At 50.6% G+C, this 16,491-nt stretch overlaps 2 protein-coding genes across 5 annotated transcripts; both read left to right on the forward strand.

The window, feature by feature from the left end:
* The first annotated feature begins 1 nt into the window (after position 1).
* Klk8 (kallikrein related peptidase 8) lies at positions 2-8,549 on the forward strand. Of its 4 annotated transcripts, none has more exons than XM_075952611.1 (6): positions 2-143; positions 517-594; positions 1,091-1,250; positions 1,509-1,771; positions 4,678-4,811; positions 6,213-6,409. In XM_075952611.1, exons 2-6 carry the CDS (start codon positions 525-527, stop codon positions 6,366-6,368), a joined length of 783 nt encoding a protein of 260 aa, XP_075808726.1. In that variant the 5' UTR covers positions 2-143; positions 517-524; the 3' UTR covers positions 6,369-6,409. The 4 variants fall into 4 exon arrangements, with proteins under 4 accessions (XP_075808726.1, XP_075808725.1, XP_075808724.1 ...); XM_075952610.1 differs by having other exon boundaries at positions 70-143; positions 1,056-1,250; XM_075952609.1 differs by lacking the exon at positions 6,213-6,409 and adding an exon at positions 8,115-8,549 and having other exon boundaries at positions 72-143.
* Positions 8,550-13,039: 4,490 nt separating this feature from the next.
* Klk7 (kallikrein related peptidase 7) lies at positions 13,040-15,944 on the forward strand. The gene is made up of 5 exons (XM_075953195.1): positions 13,040-13,112; positions 13,461-13,620; positions 13,771-14,018; positions 14,142-14,278; positions 15,789-15,944. The coding sequence occupies exons 1-5, from the start codon at positions 13,040-13,042 to the stop codon at positions 15,942-15,944; spliced, it is 774 nt and encodes a 257-aa protein (XP_075809310.1).
* The last annotated feature ends 547 nt before the right edge of the window (positions 15,945-16,491 follow it).

Genomic DNA, 16,491 nt, shown 5'->3' on the forward strand with positions numbered 1-16,491 from the left:
TGCGGCCAGGTGCGGGCAGGAGGCGGGGCCGCGGGTGGGGCTTCCTAGTTAAAAGGCTGCAAAATCGTGTACCCAACACAGAGAAGGAAGTCCGGGGGCCTCTTCCACCAGTCCGAGTGACCCCGCCCCCTGCATTCTGGAAGGTGAGGCGCAGAGGTCCCCAGACAAGCGTAGGGATCTCCCCCTCCCCTGAGCCCAGGACCCCCAAGCCTCACATCCTTTCCCTCAGGATTTTCAAGCAGGCCTCCCAGCTCCCTCCTCCCCAGGAGGTTAGAGTCACAGCCTCAGATCTTTCTCCGCCATCCCACGAGTGGATCAGAGCTTTTTTCCTTAAGAATGTCGGGATCCTAACCAGGAAGCTGTCCCCCACAAGAAAATTCCTGGATCTAGAGCTCTGTCCCAGCTTCCTCTGTCCCCCAACTCCATCCTCCCGGCAACACCTCCTTCCCCTGGTTCTCAAAACAAGATCTCAGGCTCCTCCCTCCGCCGTCCTCTCAGCTCCACCCTCTTCCTCAGAGGCCACCATGGGACGCCCCCCACCCTGTGCAACCCAGACATGGATTCTTCTGTTTCTGCTGATGGGAGCGTGGGCAGGTGAGGTGAATAGGTGCTACCACCCAGGGCTTTTGGTGGGGTGGGTTACTGAACTCTGAGCGAGCTCCTGCTGGCATGAGGGTGCATGTGGTGGTTTGGGGGACTGAGGAGCTTTCTTGGACGTGAGTAGAGGTGGCAACATGCGGCAGGGGTAGTGGGCTGAGTTTTCCGTAGGTGCATGACCGCAGAAGAGACTCTTACGTCCTGCCAGTCAAGGAGTGGAATTTGAGTGTGGGGACACATAAAGACCCATCTAGATGTATGGGGAAGGATGGTGAGGGCTGCGCCTAGTGTTGATGATTCTCAGGTCTCAATGAGTTTACATGTGCGGCCACGTGGCCGCGTTCCTATGGATGCCAGGGCCTCATCTGTTGAAGTCCAAAGAGATGGCATGCAGAGGAACTGGCCTGCGTGTCCATATGAACCCACAGTGGTTTTCCTGGCCCTGGCTCTGCCCCCAGAGGGTGGCAACCCACCCTTCTCCCTCATGATGCAGGACTCACCAGAGCTCAGGGCTCCAAGGTCCTGGAGGGTCAGGAGTGTGAACCCCACTCCCAGCCTTGGCAGACAGCCTTGTTCCAGGGACCGCGACTGGTCTGCGGGGGTGTCCTGGTAGGAGACAAGTGGGTCCTCACAGCAGCCCACTGCAAAAAACAGTGAGTGGAGGGCCTGGGCAGAGGTGGGTGGTACTGGAGGGAAGGGGTGAGGGCTCTCCTTGAGGAAGAGGAAGTTAGAGCCTTGGGTCGGAGGGAGGAGGGTTAGGGAGGATCACTGCATCTAAGTTAGACAGGCTAGGACCTCCTGGGCTCGGTGGTGGAAGAGAATTGGGTTCTGAAGGAGAAGGGTTGGAGAGACCACCTACATACTTCCAACTCCTGCCTGGGTTTCAACCTCCACCGCCCACCCCTGTGCAGGAAGTACTCAGTGCGCCTGGGAGATCACAGCCTGCAGAATCGAGATGCCCCAGAACAGGAGATCCAGGTGGCTCAGTCTATCCAGCATCCTTGCTACAACAATAGCAACCCAGAGGATCACAGTCATGATGTAATGCTCGTTCGAATGCGCCGTTCAGCAAACCTTGGGTCCAAAGTGAAGCCCATCAAACTGGCCAATCTGTGTCCCAAAGTTGGCCAGAAGTGCGTCATATCAGGCTGGGGCACTGTCACCAGTCCTCGAGGTAATGAGCTGGGCCCTTGCTCGGAGGGTGAAGAGAAGGCAGGCAGCCCGGTGGACCTCAAGCCTTGCAGACCTCCTCTCCCAGCACACCCTAATGGGTAGACATGAAAGAGGAAAGTGACCACTGGCATTAAGTTTTATGGAGGAGGGGAGAGAATGTTGAGGGAGGGGGCAGGATTGCAAGTAAATTGTTTGCCGAGCAAGGGTGAGGACCTGCGTTCAGATTCCCAGCACCCACGTTAAAGCCAAGTGTAGCCCCATGCGCTGGTAACCCCAGTGCTGGGAGGTGGAGATAGGTGGATCCTAGGGTTCATTAGCCAAGCGTAGCCTAAAGGGTGAGATCCAGGTTCAATGAGAGACCCCGTCTTAATGCATATATGTAGTATAGACACTGTTTGTTTTTAAAATCATATTTATTTATTTGTCTGTATATGTATGCACACATGCAAAGGTCAGAGGGCAGCGTGTAGAAATCAGTCCTAGGGGTGGAACTCAGGTTGTGAGACTGGACAGCAAGTATCTTCACCTGCTGTGCCACCTCGGCTGACCATGGTGTGCTCTCATGACCGCAACACTGGGGAGATAGACAGACAGCCGGATCCCTGGGATGCTCTGGCCAGACAGCCTAGCTGAACTGATGGCTCAAAAAACAAGGTAGAATACATCTTGAGGATCAACGCCATTGGTTAACTGCTCAACACACGAACACACTCATTCACCTGGGCCCACATTAGAAACCTTGAATGATAGATACTGGAAAGAGATTAAACAGGTTGATACTGTTAAGTAGAATTGGAAGAAAGAAAAAAAAAAGTCCTTCATGTTGCACACACTTCCATTGTATAGAACTTTGTAGACACTCCCTAGCAGACTCAAGCACAAGCTCCAGCTTGATCCCATCCTTCTTCTCCACTCCCCCTCATCACCACCCAGCCTCCATGATCCCAAGGAGTCCAAGCACAATTCATGGAGACAATGGGGCACTCCAGGAATTGGCGGTGCCAGAAGTCAGGTCCCTACATGTCTGACTTCTATGGAGAGAGTCTGACTTGAAAATGTACGCTGAGGAACTGACTGGATCTTTCCATCAGCCCTGGGGGAACCACTTTCCACCCCAGGCTCACTTTCCCCAGTGTGGCTAGGGATTCCGCATCCAGTTGGCAGCAAGCGCCGTGAAGGCTCTGTTTTCTTTAGTTCTATTACATTTTATTTATTTATTTATTTATTTATTTATTTATTTATTTATTTGTTGTGTGTGTAAATAAGGCTGGCCTTGAATTTGCAGATTCTTCTGTTTCTGCTTCCCAAGATCAGGTATTAAAAGTGTCTGCCACTACTCCTAGTCCCATCTGTTCCTGGTGCTTGGAAGTTCCCTGGAACCCTGTAGAGGCTTGGTAAACTTTCCTGCATGGATGAATGAATGAAAAAAAATGAATAAATGCATTCTGACCCCTTCAAGGAGCATTTGTGGGGGTCACATGGCGAGCAGACAGATTCCAGATCTTTTTGCTGTCTTCTCCCGAAAAGGGATTAATAGCAAAGTTAATTGTAATTTCAGTCGTTAATTTGTTATTAGTATTAGAGATTGGCAGAGGGCCTAGCACTTGTTAGGGAGATGCTCTTGCTGTGACAGAAAGTTGAGAAGGGCGAGAGGATAGGAAATCTGGTGAGGGAGCGCAGAACTATCTGATCAGGTGCTCAGGCGGGGGAGCACAGAACTATCCAGTCAGGTGCTCAGCTGGGGGAGCACAGATCTATCCAGCCAGGTGCTCAGCTGGGGGAGCACAGATCTATCCAGTCAGGTGCTCAGCTGGGGGAGCACAGATCTATCCAGCCAGATGCTCAGGTGGGGAGCACAGATCTATCTGGTCAGGTGCTCAGTCGGCTGGGGGAGCACAGATCTATCCAATCAGGTGCTCAGCTGGGGGAGCACAGATCTATCCAGTCAGGTGCTCAGCTGGGGGAGCACAGATCTATCCAGTCAGGTGCTCAGCTGGGGGAGCACAGATCTATCCAGCCAGGTGCTCAGCTGGGGGAGCACAGATCTATCCAGTCAGGTGCTCAGCTGGGGGAGCACAGATCTATCCAGCCAGATGCTCAGGTGGGGAGCACAGATCTATCTGGTCAGGTGCTCAGTCGGCTGGGGGAGTACAGATCTATCCAGTCAGGTGCTCAGGTGAGGGAAAACAGATCTATCCAGTCAGGTGCTCAGGTGAGGGAGCACAGATCTATCTGGTCAGGTGCTCAGGCAGCTGAGGCAGGAGGAGCCCATGGTCAATGTCAGTCTAAGCAGCTTACCGAGATTCATAAAATAAAAACTGTGATGTGACATGCACACTTTGTCACCCCAGTACTTGGACGGTGGTCACTCAGCTACACAGAGAGCTGGAAACCAGCCTTGGCTACATAAGACTGCCCTCAAAAGAAACAAAATTAAGGGAAAAGAGGATTGGGAATGTAGTTCAGCGATACAGGACCTATCTAACATGCATGAGGGCTTTAATTCAGCTTGTATTCTCTCTCCTTCTCCCTCTGCCCTCCCCCCTCTTTCTTTCTCTCTGCCCCCCTCCCCCATACACAATCACAGGTGTGGACAGACAGATGTACTCAATTAGAGTGTTCAGGAAGGGCTTCTAGGAGGACATGCTGATTGGGAAAAGTAAATGAAACTAAGGACAAGTGGCCTAGCGACAAGAAAGTTGGGAGAGGGCAGAATGTGTCACAGAGAGGTATTCCAAATTCTTCCCCCATCGTCCACCCCTAGATTTAAAGATGACTGAAAGCAAGAAGGAAAGGTGAGACTCGAGGGCTGCTGTCTAGACGGAGGAAGGTGCGCTGGTGTGTGACGTCACGGGCAGACAGGATGGAGGGAAAGGTTCCTGTTTCTCTCTGCCTTTTCCTCCTCAGAGAACTTTCCGGACACCCTCAACTGTGCAGAAGTGGAAATCTTTTCCCAGAACAAATGTGAGAAGGCTTACCCCGGGAAGGTCACCGAGGGTATGGTCTGTGCCGGCAGCAGCAACGGTGCAGACACTTGTCAGGTGAGTGACCTCTGACCTCTGAAGCCACCGGTCACAGTTTAGTGTGGATGGGGGGTAACCCAAAGGAGCTAGTACATAGAGGAGCCAACACGGCAGAGTTCAGAGAAAGCTAGCTACTCCCAGAAGGTCACACAGCGTGGCTTGGGGTTGGAGGGCTCGGGAGCCTTGCTGACCATTGTCAGTGTCCTGCTACTCTTTGTCTATGGTGATAAGCTGTGGGGAAGTGACAGAGGGCGTGGAGGGCAGCCTGAATCTAGGAAGTAGGCAATGCTTTGCTCCCAGGGTGCTTCTCTGGACTGCTGTGGTTTCTGCCACTGAGTTCCCAAAGGAGGATTTCTTCTGTCGCTGTGTCCTCGGGGACCAACATTGCCTTCCCAGTTGGCCAGGCCGTGGAGTTAGAGACTTCCAAGCCCCTCAATGGCGGTCCATCCTGCCCTCCTGGGATTTGTTTTTCCACAGATGTCACATTCTCTTTCCTGTCAACTGCAGTGTGTCTGTGTCCTTAGGACTTCCTCTGACTCTTTCCTGGAAGCCCCTCCCCCATCACTAATGGTTAGATCTCACAGCAGATCTTTCTTCTTCCTTGGCCAAGGACGCTGTTGTTCCCATCACTGACTGTCCAGCCTAACTTAAAGACCACATCTGTTCCACAGAGATTCCCCCCATGGCCCCTCAGGGACTGGCTCCATGCCTGAGGGAGGCATCTTTCCCTCTGGCTCTATGAGGACCCTGCTCTTTCTTCTGTGCTCCCCAACTGCAGTTTTTAGCTGAGTCCCCTTTTTGATAGTTTAGTGTCTTCTCTATAGACTAGTCTGTGGACACCTGACTCTCTTCCCTCATTGGTCAGAAGTTTGGCTATCACCTTGGAACAATTCTCCACTTTGGAAACTCCACTTTCTCTATCTGGACCATCACATCTTACTCCTATTTACCATAAGAAACCAACCATTCCACCATGCTGAAGAATTGGTTATAGGGCCAAGATATGAGGCTCTTGGGAGAGTGTTTGCCTACCACACACAAAACCCTGGGTTCCACCCCAGCATTGCAGAAACTGGGTGTGGCGGTGAATGCCTGCCATCCCAGGACTTGAGAGGTGGAGGCAGGAGAATCAGAAATTCAGAGTCAATCTCAGCTACATAGGAGGTTTGAGGCACCTGAGCCACAGGAGACTATATCTCAAAAGTTAAATGCTGAGGGGTTCGATGCAAGATGGTTCAGCAGGTAAAGGCACGTGACACTCAAGCCCAGCAGCCCACGTTTGATCCCCAGAACCCAGAGGATCTCTGACCCCCACGTGCCACGCTAGATAATAAATGCAATCCAAAATTTTAAGTGCTGGGTGCAGATGGGAAAGAAACGTGGGCATTCTAAGGCAAATGCAACTCTGTCCCTGTTCAGGGTGACTCAGGAGGCCCGCTGGTGTGCAATGGAGTGCTCCAGGGTATCACATCCTGGGGCTCGGACCCCTGTGGGAAACCCGAGAAACCCGGTGTCTACACCAGAGTCTGCCGCTACGTCGACTGGATCAAGAAGACCATGAACTCCAGGGACTGATCCTGGTGGCAGAGGTGGCAATAAACACGAGCTTTGGCTGACTCCTTGACTGTACTCTGGCCTGTGTTTAGGATGGAGGGAAAGGGCTATAGCTTGCTAGCAGATTTGGTGTCCCTGGTTCCTGTGGCTTCTGTGCCCATTCCATTGCCTGAAACCTTGAGAGACTTGGGCATGGGAGCACATGTCTGTCATTCAAGCACGCAGGAGGCTGAGGCCAGAGGATAGAGAGTTTGACTCCAGCCTCAGTAACATAGTGAGTTTGGGCCAGCCTGAGCTATATGAGCTTAAAAAGAAGAAGCAGGGGAAAAAACAATTTGAGTTAGTGGGAAGAGTTACTCCAAAGGATCAAAAAAAATTAAGAATGTTTAAATATCCAGGGTTCTGGTCTATGGAAGAAAAAAATGTTTTATTTTTTTCCTTCCCCACTTCCTTATGAGACAGGGTATCGTTATACAGGACAGACCAGCCTCAAAATCCAGATTCTGATGCCTCAGCCTCCTGAGTGCTGTGATGGGGGGAGAGGACCACCACGCTTAGAGTCTCCATCATGTCTTAAAAGTTGGTGCTGGGGTTGATCTCCAGGCTCTCCCCATGTCAGGCAACTACTTTGCCTCGAAATCATGTCTTTAGCCCCTAACTGGGGGGTCTAGGCAGAAGCTCTGCTACTGAGTTACACTTATAGCCCCTCACTGGGGGATTCTAGGTAGCTCTACAACTGAGATACACCCACAGCCCTTTTAATCAGAAAAAAAAACCTTTATCATTGTGAGCATGGCGTGTGTGGGGTGTGTGTGTGCGCGCGTGCATGCACACGCACGCGCAGCACACATCATACATGTGGAGGTCAGGTGACCACTTCATGAAGTTGTTTCCCTCATCCCCCCTTTCCATGGGTTCTAGGCATCAAATCCAGGTGAGCACTCACACCCCTGACTCATCTTGTCAACCCCATAGGACTGTTTTTAATACTCTCTACTTCTAGACACTAGGTTGTCCACATTGACTGGAACTTTGAACAGACTGTGCAGCCGCCGCAGGCCATGACTGTACAATCCTGCTGCCTCAGCCGCTCCACAGCTGAGACTGTAGCTCTTCACCACCAGAACTGGCTGTGTTTTCTCATTTGTTCATTTGCTGAGATGGTCTCACAAAGCCCAAGTTGGTCTCGGTTTTGAGCTTGATACATAGCTAAGGATGGCCTTGAACTCCTGATCCTTCTGCTTCCACCTCCTAAGCCATGGGGTGAAACCATGCCTGGCTATACATTTCAGGTTTAATATGACATTCTAATAGAATTTTAAAATGTTTTTATTTTATGTGCATGGGTGTTTTGCCTGTATGTATGCGTATGTATCACACGTGTGCAGGGGCCATGGTAGGCCTTGGACCCCTGGAACTGGAGTTACACATGGTTGTGGTGGGTCCTCTGAGAGAGCAGCGCACTGCTCTTACCCCCTGAGCTGAGCTGTCTATCCAGCCTCTCAACATAATACTTTTAACGTGATGCCTTAACTTTATTCTTTAAGTACCTATGGGTACAATTCTAGCGACATGAATGCTGTGGGGTAACTCACGGCTTTCAGACTGAACTCAAGGCCTGCTCCACGGGGTGAAGTGTGCACCTAGAACTGTAAATCTGGCCAAGAACTCGGGAATTAAAAATAAATAATATTCAGCATTTTTAGCTATTTGTTTTGTTTTTATTTATGCACATTTTCTATGTGTATATGTGGCATCTGTCTGCAGAGGCTGGAGGAAGACACCGGATTCCCTGGAGCTGGAGTTACACAGAGGGCTGTGAGCTACCGTGTAGTTTCTGAAAACAGAACCTGCATTCTCTGCAAAGGCATCAATCCCCCACTCCCCATGCGTGTGTGTTTCTCCGTGTGTCTGTCTCTCTCTTTCTCTCAGTATGTCTCAGGGTTTGCCTGCACATATGTGAGTGCACCACATGCATGCCTGGTGCCTCAGGTTGACAGAAGTGGGCATCGGATCCTCTGGAGCTGAAGTTAAAGATGGTTCTGGTGAGCTGCCATGGAAGTGCTTGGAACTGAACTCAGGTCCTCTTGGAAAGCATTAAGTGTTTTTAATGGATGAGCTATCTCTCCATCCCCAAGAATTCATGAATTTTGTTTTTTGTTTGTTTGTTTGTTTGTTTTTTAAATAAAAAAAGAGAGCCATTGGCCCTTCTCATCTTTTCTCCTTCAGACACATCATAGATTACTGAACACCTAATAATTTCACTGCACTTTGTTCAGGAGACAAAACCTAACCATTCAGGGGCTATTTGGTGTCATGTGGTATGAAACATAGCTGGTCGGGTTGTTTGAGGACAGGGTGTGTGCGTGAACAGGAGCCTTGCACAATTAGATTCCAACTTTGGTTCAGCTTGAAAGAGACCCTCACCCCAGGATCCATCACTATCGTTGGCTTGGCTTGAGTCCTCCTCCATCCCGGTGAGGGGATCTGGCTCCGCTTGCATCCTCCATGGCTACAGCACTCATGTGCAGCTACCCACACACAGAGATACACACACACACACACACATAAATAAATAAATCTTTTTAAAAAATCAGCTACAAGGTCTAAGAAGTATCTGACACATGTCCTGTAGGTCACCAAGAAATGGAACCCTCTTCCTTTGCTGCAGGTTTGGCTCGGTCTCTCTCTGTACAAATGTTTCTCATGCATACCTTTAGGGAATTCTTCTACTTTGCTCTCTCCCACTTTAGAGCAGGGCACCGTGAGATTCGGAAGAGTAAAGTCATTCACCTGAAGTCACAGGGTGAGCAACTCTGTGTTTGATTGACCTGTGAGGCCACGTTCTTTTCTGCCACACCCTGAGGCAGAATGGCTCAGCAGGACTGAGTGTGAAGGAGGTGGCTCTGTGGGTGCCAGATGTTTTGCAAAGTATTATTTATTTAAGTCCCGCCAGCAGATGTGGGCTGGATGCTAAAGAAAACAGCAGTGAGCACCACACACACTTCGCCTGCTCCCAGGACCAGCGCTCAGTCATAAAAGCAGCCTTACTAGTGAAGACGGAGACAGAGTGTCAGACATGCATAGTGACATCTAGGGATTCCAGAATAAACATGTCTTTCAAAACTAGAGCTCTGTTCCTCGCTCCACTGACTTCTCTGCAACAGGGTCTCATGTAGCCCGACTAGACTCAAATGATTGACCTTGAACTATTGGTCTTCCTGCTTCCAGCCTCCCCCGTTCCTGGGATTACAGTCATGAACCACCACACCTGGCTTGTGGAGTGTTTCCAGGGCTCCACAGATTCCTTGATTTGGGAGTCCAAGTTGAGAAGGCTAAGACACCCCGGGGCCAGAGTCCCATGATGGTGTCTGTGTTCTAGCGTCTGACTTGAGATTGGACAGAAGTAAGTACCTTGAGCCTTATTAACTTAGTTTTCACATAGTGTTTGTGTCAGGAAAGCATGGCAGGAATTATCTTTCTGTTGGTTTGAAAGAAAGAATCAAAAGTGTGTCAGGAAGTCATGTTCAGGGGAGCAGGTGGTCATCCCAGCCACCAGAGAAACAGAGGCTGTGGCAGGAGGAACAGACGTTCAGCTATAAAGTAAGTTCAAGTTCAGCCTGGAGGAACAGAGCGAGACATGGCCTCAAAATGTAGTTCAACAGTAGAGCTCCTAGACTCCCCCAGTGAGGGGCTGAGTGTGGCTCAGTGGTGGAGCCCTGCCCAGACTCCCCCAGTGAGGGGCTGAGTGTGGCTCAGTGGTGGAGCCCTGCCCAGACTCCCCCAGTGAGGGGCTGGGGGCATGGCTCTCAGCTTTCTGCTGCAGTTGCCCTGGCTGCTATCAATCATTATGGATGCCAACTCTCTGGAACCATAAGCCAAAACAAAGTCTTTCTTCTCCAAGTCACCTTGATTGTAGTGTTTGGCACAAGAGCAGAAAGGTAACCATGACAAACTCGTGTATTTTACTACTTTACATCTGTTTACCTGCATGCACGTGGGTACCGAGGTGCGTGTGTACCCATGCTCATGCTGAGGAGACCAGAGCAGGATGTCAGGTGCCTTCCTCCATCACTTTCCTTGAGACGGGGTCTCTCAATGAGCCATGAGGTTGCCATTCAGCTCACTGACTGACCAGCAATCTCTTGTGATCTGCCTGTCTCCACCCACCCCCAATAATGGGGTTTCAGGTATGCAAACATGCTCGGCTCTTTATGTGGGTGCTATGGGATTTGAACCCAGGTCCTCAAGCTTGCAAAGCAAGTACCCTATCCCACTGAGCCATCTCCACATCAAGTAATATCACGAATTACTTGATTATTGTTTTTACACAAGTCTGTCAACACCTTGAAATAAAAGGGACTTTACCCAAGTGTGTGTGTGTCTGTATCCTTAACATGTTGGCCAGTCTGGTGCACAGTAGATGCTCGATACAGATCTTTCAAGAGTTTGAGAGATTGGGTATGAAATAGGATATGGGATGAGGACTGGGAAGAAAGCAAGGGCCAAAAAAGACTCGGATTTATTGACTCCTGTGGTTTGTTGTTGGGCTCCAGACAGGCATGCCAACACAGACCTGTTATTCCAACACTTGGACAGAGAGGAGCATCACAAGTGCAAGGCAAGCTGGGCTCTCGAGCTCTGGAGAAGGAGGGAGGAGGAGGGGAAAGAGTCTAGAACCAGATTTGGCTTCATGTTGAAAACCATGTTTGAGTTGGTCTTGTAATCAACACCAAGGTATTAGGAAGGATGAATGTGATTGTCAAGACTGAATAGTTATAACTCAGAAGGATGCTTGGAGGAGTCGAGAGAGGAAGACGTGCCATTGCTGGGTATTCCCTGACCCAGAAATCTAATTGAAAACCCAGATCACTTCAGCTCATTCACAGTGTGTTGACCTGGCCCCTTGCCACTTCTCCTAATGGTCCTAATAAGGTTACCACAGTCTCAGAATTGGCTCCCAGAAAGGGAACACCAGCAGGCAGGATGAAAACCGAGCCACCCTTTGTATTCTTGTGAGACAGTATCTGGTGTGGTCCTTTGAGCCCACCTGTGTAACCAAAGACAACCCAAAACTCCCAATCCTCTTGCTGCCACCTTGTGAGTACTAAAATGACAGGCATGTGGCACCACATCCTGAATTCTGCTGTCTCTTTTTGAGCAAAAGAATTCACCAATGAGGTGCTGTGTGTGTGGCTCAGTGCTAGAGTGTATGCCTAGAATCCTCCAGTGAGGTTCTGTGGGCGTGGCTCAGTGGTGGAGCCCTGCCTAGAATCCCCCAGTGAGGGGCTGGGGTGGGGCTCAGTGGTAGAGCCGCTGCCTAGAATCCCCCAGTGAGGGGCTGGGGTGGGGCTCAGTGGTAGAGCCCCTGCCTACTATCTGCAAGGTTCTGGGTTTGATCCCCCAAACTCTTCCCACCAAAGGAAGGAAGAGTGGAATCTTTTGTAAAAAGAATCAAAATAAGAAAAACTGTTGGGATGGGGGTGGAGATTCTATTAGATAATGTTTGCTGTTTACATTTTTGGTATAAAAACATAATATGTAGAGAGACCTATGTGTAATATGATTAAAGATCTATATGACCACTGGCGAGATAGCTCAGTGAGTAAAGACGCTTGCAACGAGGCCCTGCGTGGTGAAAGGAGACAATTTCTCAAGGTTGTCCTCTGCCCTCCACACGCACACCGTGGTGTGCATCACACAGACCATAAATAATGCAATTTAAATGTTTTTAAATGTGCACGAGGACAGAGACTAGACTGGCATCCATCCTGCGGGTGTTGGGTGTGGAATCTTCTGTTAAATTTTATGCTTGTTTGCGCTGGGAGTGAGCTGAGCCTCGAAGACAGGACTGGACCCAGCGGCAGGAGTTCCAACACATTGGTCATGATCATGGTGTGGGAGCTGGGTCACCCGGAGAGAAAGTTAGAGTTAGAAAACTATTTTTGTGAGGCTCCAAACTGATGCACCTCTTCCCTCTGCACCTGCTCGAATTCTGTTCCAGGGAGCAACCCCTTGACACGGTGGAGCCAGAACGTGCGGGGGCGGCAGCACGAGAGCCACCCTGCCCGGCAGCAGGGCCGGCTGCAGTTAGGAGGGTGGAGAGAGAGATCTGCAGTATCTACTGCTACAGCCGCCTCAGGGATTTCAGATAACTCTAAACTCAGAAGGAAGGCACCCAGAGACAGCTCCACCTATGCCCCAGGGTGCTGGAGGCGGTGCGGGGGCAGGGGTAGTATAAAAGGACCAGCCCTACAGAAAGCTGAAGGCACTGGGGCTCCTGACCCAGGACGGAGCCTAAGCAAGTGAGACACTCCCAGGTGAGAGGGACTTTCAGCCGGGGTGTGCACAAACCGTCCTCGAGACAGGAGACTGAGGAGCAAAGCCTAGGCATCCACCCACAGGATAGAAGGAGAGGAGCTTAGGTGCTGTCCAGGGAGAGGGTCTGAAAGAGGAGAGGGAGCATGAGTCTGAATCCCGGGGTCTGAGGGAGGAGGGCTGGGATATGAACCCCAAGGTCTGAGGGAGGAGGCTCTGTCTAGCTTTCTGAACTCCAGAGAGAAGCAGTCTGGGTCCTGGACTCCCGGGTCTGAGGGAAGAGAGGTAGGACTGAATCTTAGCACCTCTTCTCTCATGTTTCTAGCTCTGGCAACATTTAGCTTCTCATCTGGCAGCCCTGAGCCACTAACACCATGGTGGGAGTCTGGGTCCCTCCCCTGATAACTGTGTTGCTGTCCTTAGCCCTGGAAACTGCTGGACAAGAAGGTGAGAGCTTGCCCAGTGGCCCCAACACCCTGACTCAGAATCTCCTCGCCCAGATTGCTCCTTCACAGGAGGGATGACCCAGTCACTGTGAACCTGTGCTATCTTCTCTTCGGGTCTCGGACAGGCTCCCTGCCTCTGCAGGCTCAGCAGTCTGCGCGGTGATCGTGGGGTTTTCTGAGTGGTCTCGTGCCTCTCCCTCGCCCACTCTCACCTCCTCTGCATGGTTCTCCTTCCTGTCCTCTGTCTTTCCTCCTGAACATTATAGTTCCATCCCTGACTATAAATCCCTGCTTAGTGTCTGTCTCCCGCTGATGCTGGATGCCCATGTGTGTCTCTGTCTCTGTCCAGACCAGGGTGACAGAAATGGAGAAAGAATTATAGATGGTTACCCATGTGAAAAAGGGTCCCATCCATGGCAGGTGGCCCTGCTCAGAGGTGATCAGCTCCACTGTGGAGGAGTGCTGGTCAGCGAACGCTGGGTGCTCACCGCAGCCCACTGTAAAATGGGGTAGGTACCGCAAGGCCTGGCAGGGTGTGTCTGTACTCTCTGGGTCTCTCCCCTACCCCATCCCCCTGTCCCTCTTCCTTCCCCCTCCTCCCCCTCCTCCTCTCCTCTTCCCTCTCCTCTCCTTCTCTGAGCGTCACCCCCTTCTTCCAGTCAGTACACTGTGCATCTGGGCAGCGACAAGATAGGGGATAAGAGTGCCCAGAGGATTAAGGCTACGCGATCGTTCCGACACCCTGGCTACTCCACAAAGACCCATGCCAATGACATCATGCTTGTGAGGTTGGATAGGCCAGTCAAGATGTCATCCAATGTGCAGAAAGTCAACATTCCATCACGCTGTGAACCTCCAGGGACATCCTGCACTGTCTCTGGATGGGGCACCACAACCAGCCCAGAGGGTGAGACTGCCTGAGATGGGGATCCTCCCTGGGTAACAGAAATCCAGATCCCAGCCCTCTACCCTCAGCACCCAACCTACCCAGTCCCTTAGACAGCACTGGCTGATGCCCTCCTCCCCACAGTGACCTTTCCCTCGGACCTTATGTGCTCGGATGTGAAGCTCATCTCCTCCAAGGAGTGCAAGAAGGTGTACAAGGACCTGCTGGGGAAAACCATGCTGTGTGCTGGCATTCCTGACTCTAAGACCAACACCTGCAACGTGAGCCCTTACTGCCCCGCCCCCAGCCCCCTCTGTCCACATCGCCTGTCTTGGCCATGCCACAGGTCCCACCTCCTTAGCTCTCTCACTTTCTGCTGGTCAACAACTGTAGTTCATGCATGGACTGAACGAGACACAGGCCAGTAGTTTAGTGGAGCTGAGAAACGCAGAGGTGGCCATGTGAGTGAGCCTCCTTCTTCCAGCCCAAACTTTGCAGAAGCTTCAAAACTCAGTGACTGATATTGTTTTATTTTTACATTTTTGAGACAGTCTTCCTCTGTGGCCCAGGCTGGTCTGTAACTCACTGTGTAGCCCAGGTTAGCCTGAACTGATGTAACCAAAGCTGACCTAGAACTATGTAACCAAGGCTGATCTCAAATTCAAAGCAATATACCTGTCTCAGATAGATATATACCTGCAAGGGCAGAACTTGCTGCCGTGAACATTTATTGCTAAATTTTTGTCTCTAAGATTTATTTTGAAATTTCTTATGTGTATGAATGTTTTTGCCTGCATGTATGTTAGTATACTGCATGTGTGTCTAGTGCCCAAAGAAGGCAGAAGTAGATATTAGAGCCCCCAGGAACTGAAGTTACAGGAGGTTGTGAGCTACACGTGAGTGCTGGGAACTGAATCTACTCTCCTCTTCAGGAGAAGACAGTGACAGCACTGAGTCCTCTCAGTCTTCCGTAGCCCTGTCTGGCCTTGAGCGCTCTGCAGCTGAGGCAGGACTTGAGATCCCAATCTGGAGTGCTGGTGTGCAGCCTCCACCTCATTTTTTACTCATTTTTTGTGATGACCACTGACATTTTCTGCCTGATCAGATGCCTGACCATGGACTTGGTCCTGGGGCAAGGATGGAGCTGTCCCACTTTCCCCGGGCTCTTCTCATTTCTCTTAGCCTGGTTTTGAACAACATTTTTTTTCCAGCTCTTTCTTTTTATTCCTAATTTTATTTGACTCCCTTCTCTTCTTGCTGTCTCTGTCCTGGACTGGTTTCCATCTCTTGTCTCCCTTTCCTCTCTCCTCCTCCCCTCACGCTCTCTCCGATCTCCCGGTCCTCTCTCCTCTTCTTCCCTCCTGTCTCTCTTGTCTCCTCGCCTCTCTTCCTTCTTCTTCTTCCTCCCTCACTCCTCCTCCTCCTCTTTATCCTCCTTCTTCCCAGCCCCAGCTCTCAGGACAGATGTTAAGTTGCTTGTTGAAGGACTCACTGGTAGGAGACATATTCCTGTCCCTGTGAACTAGGATACTCCCTCTCCCGGGCCAGGACCAGATTCCTGACAGCCCAAGGGTTTCCTTTCCTGACAAGAGGACCTAATGGAACCCAGGTCATCACCATGACAGTATGAATTCCTGCTCTCCCGTGAGTTCCCAGAGGTGATGAGTCCATTAGCCAGGGTGAAAACTGATTCCGTTCAGACAAAGACTGAACTAGATGATGTCTGGGGGTGACCTGGGGGTCACGGAGCTTTCCTCTGAAGCTAAAGCTACCTTCCTCTGTTCCCTATAGGGTGACTCAGGAGGACCCTTGGTGTGCAATAACAACCTTCAAGGTCTGGTGTCCTGGGGAACCTACCCTTGTGGCCAGCCCAATGACCCAGGAGTCTACACTCAAGTCTGCAAGTACACAAAGTGGTTGGAAAACACCATGAAAACTTATCGCTAAGGCACCAGGAGTCAAGCTGTGTGCCTCCAAGGACATGCGTGTAGAATAAGGACACCCGTGGCAGCACCATCAAGTCTTGTCTGACTCCCTTGCCTCCAAGATAGAGCGGATACTCAACACAATGCCAAGCTTATAAACCAACCAGAACCCCAGAAACCTACAAGCACATTAAGTCAAAAGACTAAGAAACCCCAGGACTGCGGAACGTGCCGGAAGTCCAGCGCTTCCTACAGCCCTTTGTTGGACGGTGGCGGTGACTTCGCTGCCTTCACTTATGGCCTCTGATTCAGGCCCTCCAATTCCGGGGAGTAATTAAAAAACAGAACCAAGTTTGGATTCGTTGCATTACTTATTATAGAGGGGAAAACGAATAGAAGCTGTTGACGTGTTCCAAAGTTTTGATTATTTAAATGGTAGGTTGGTTTCTCTCAGAATATTCTGAACACATGAAAAATAATGCCTAGGCTATAACAATCAGCCTCACGCAAGGCGGCTGCTATTGTATGATGTTGAATGGGGATGCAAAGCGTAACAATTGGCTTGAACC

This window comes from Microtus pennsylvanicus, chromosome 18, assembly GCF_037038515.1.
Source record: "Microtus pennsylvanicus isolate mMicPen1 chromosome 18, mMicPen1.hap1, whole genome shotgun sequence".
Classification (NCBI taxonomy): domain Eukaryota; kingdom Metazoa; phylum Chordata; class Mammalia; order Rodentia; family Cricetidae; genus Microtus; species Microtus pennsylvanicus.

What these genes read in the sequence shown, in the direction of transcription:
- Klk8 (XM_075952609.1), top strand. Translation starts at nt 525, where the DNA reads ATGGGACGCCCCCCACCCTGTGCAACCCAGACATGGATTCTTCTGTTT. An exon ending in GCTGATGGGAGCGTGGGCAG is followed by an intron (nt 595 to 1,090) that starts GTGAGGTGAATA and finishes CTCATGATGCAG; the next exon opens with GACTCACCAGAGCTCAGGGC. An exon ending in ACGGTGCAGACACTTGTCAG is followed by an intron (nt 4,812 to 8,114) that starts GTGAGTGACCTC and finishes ATCTGTCTGCAG; the next exon opens with AGGCTGGAGGAAGACACCGG.
- Klk7 (XM_075953195.1), top strand. Translation starts at nt 13,040, where the DNA reads ATGGTGGGAGTCTGGGTCCCTCCCCTGATAACTGTGTTGCTGTCCTTA. An exon ending in GGAAACTGCTGGACAAGAAG is followed by an intron (nt 13,113 to 13,460) that starts GTGAGAGCTTGC and finishes GTCTCTGTCCAG; the next exon opens with ACCAGGGTGACAGAAATGGA. An exon ending in CACCACAACCAGCCCAGAGG is followed by an intron (nt 14,019 to 14,141) that starts GTGAGACTGCCT and finishes TCCTCCCCACAG; the next exon opens with TGACCTTTCCCTCGGACCTT.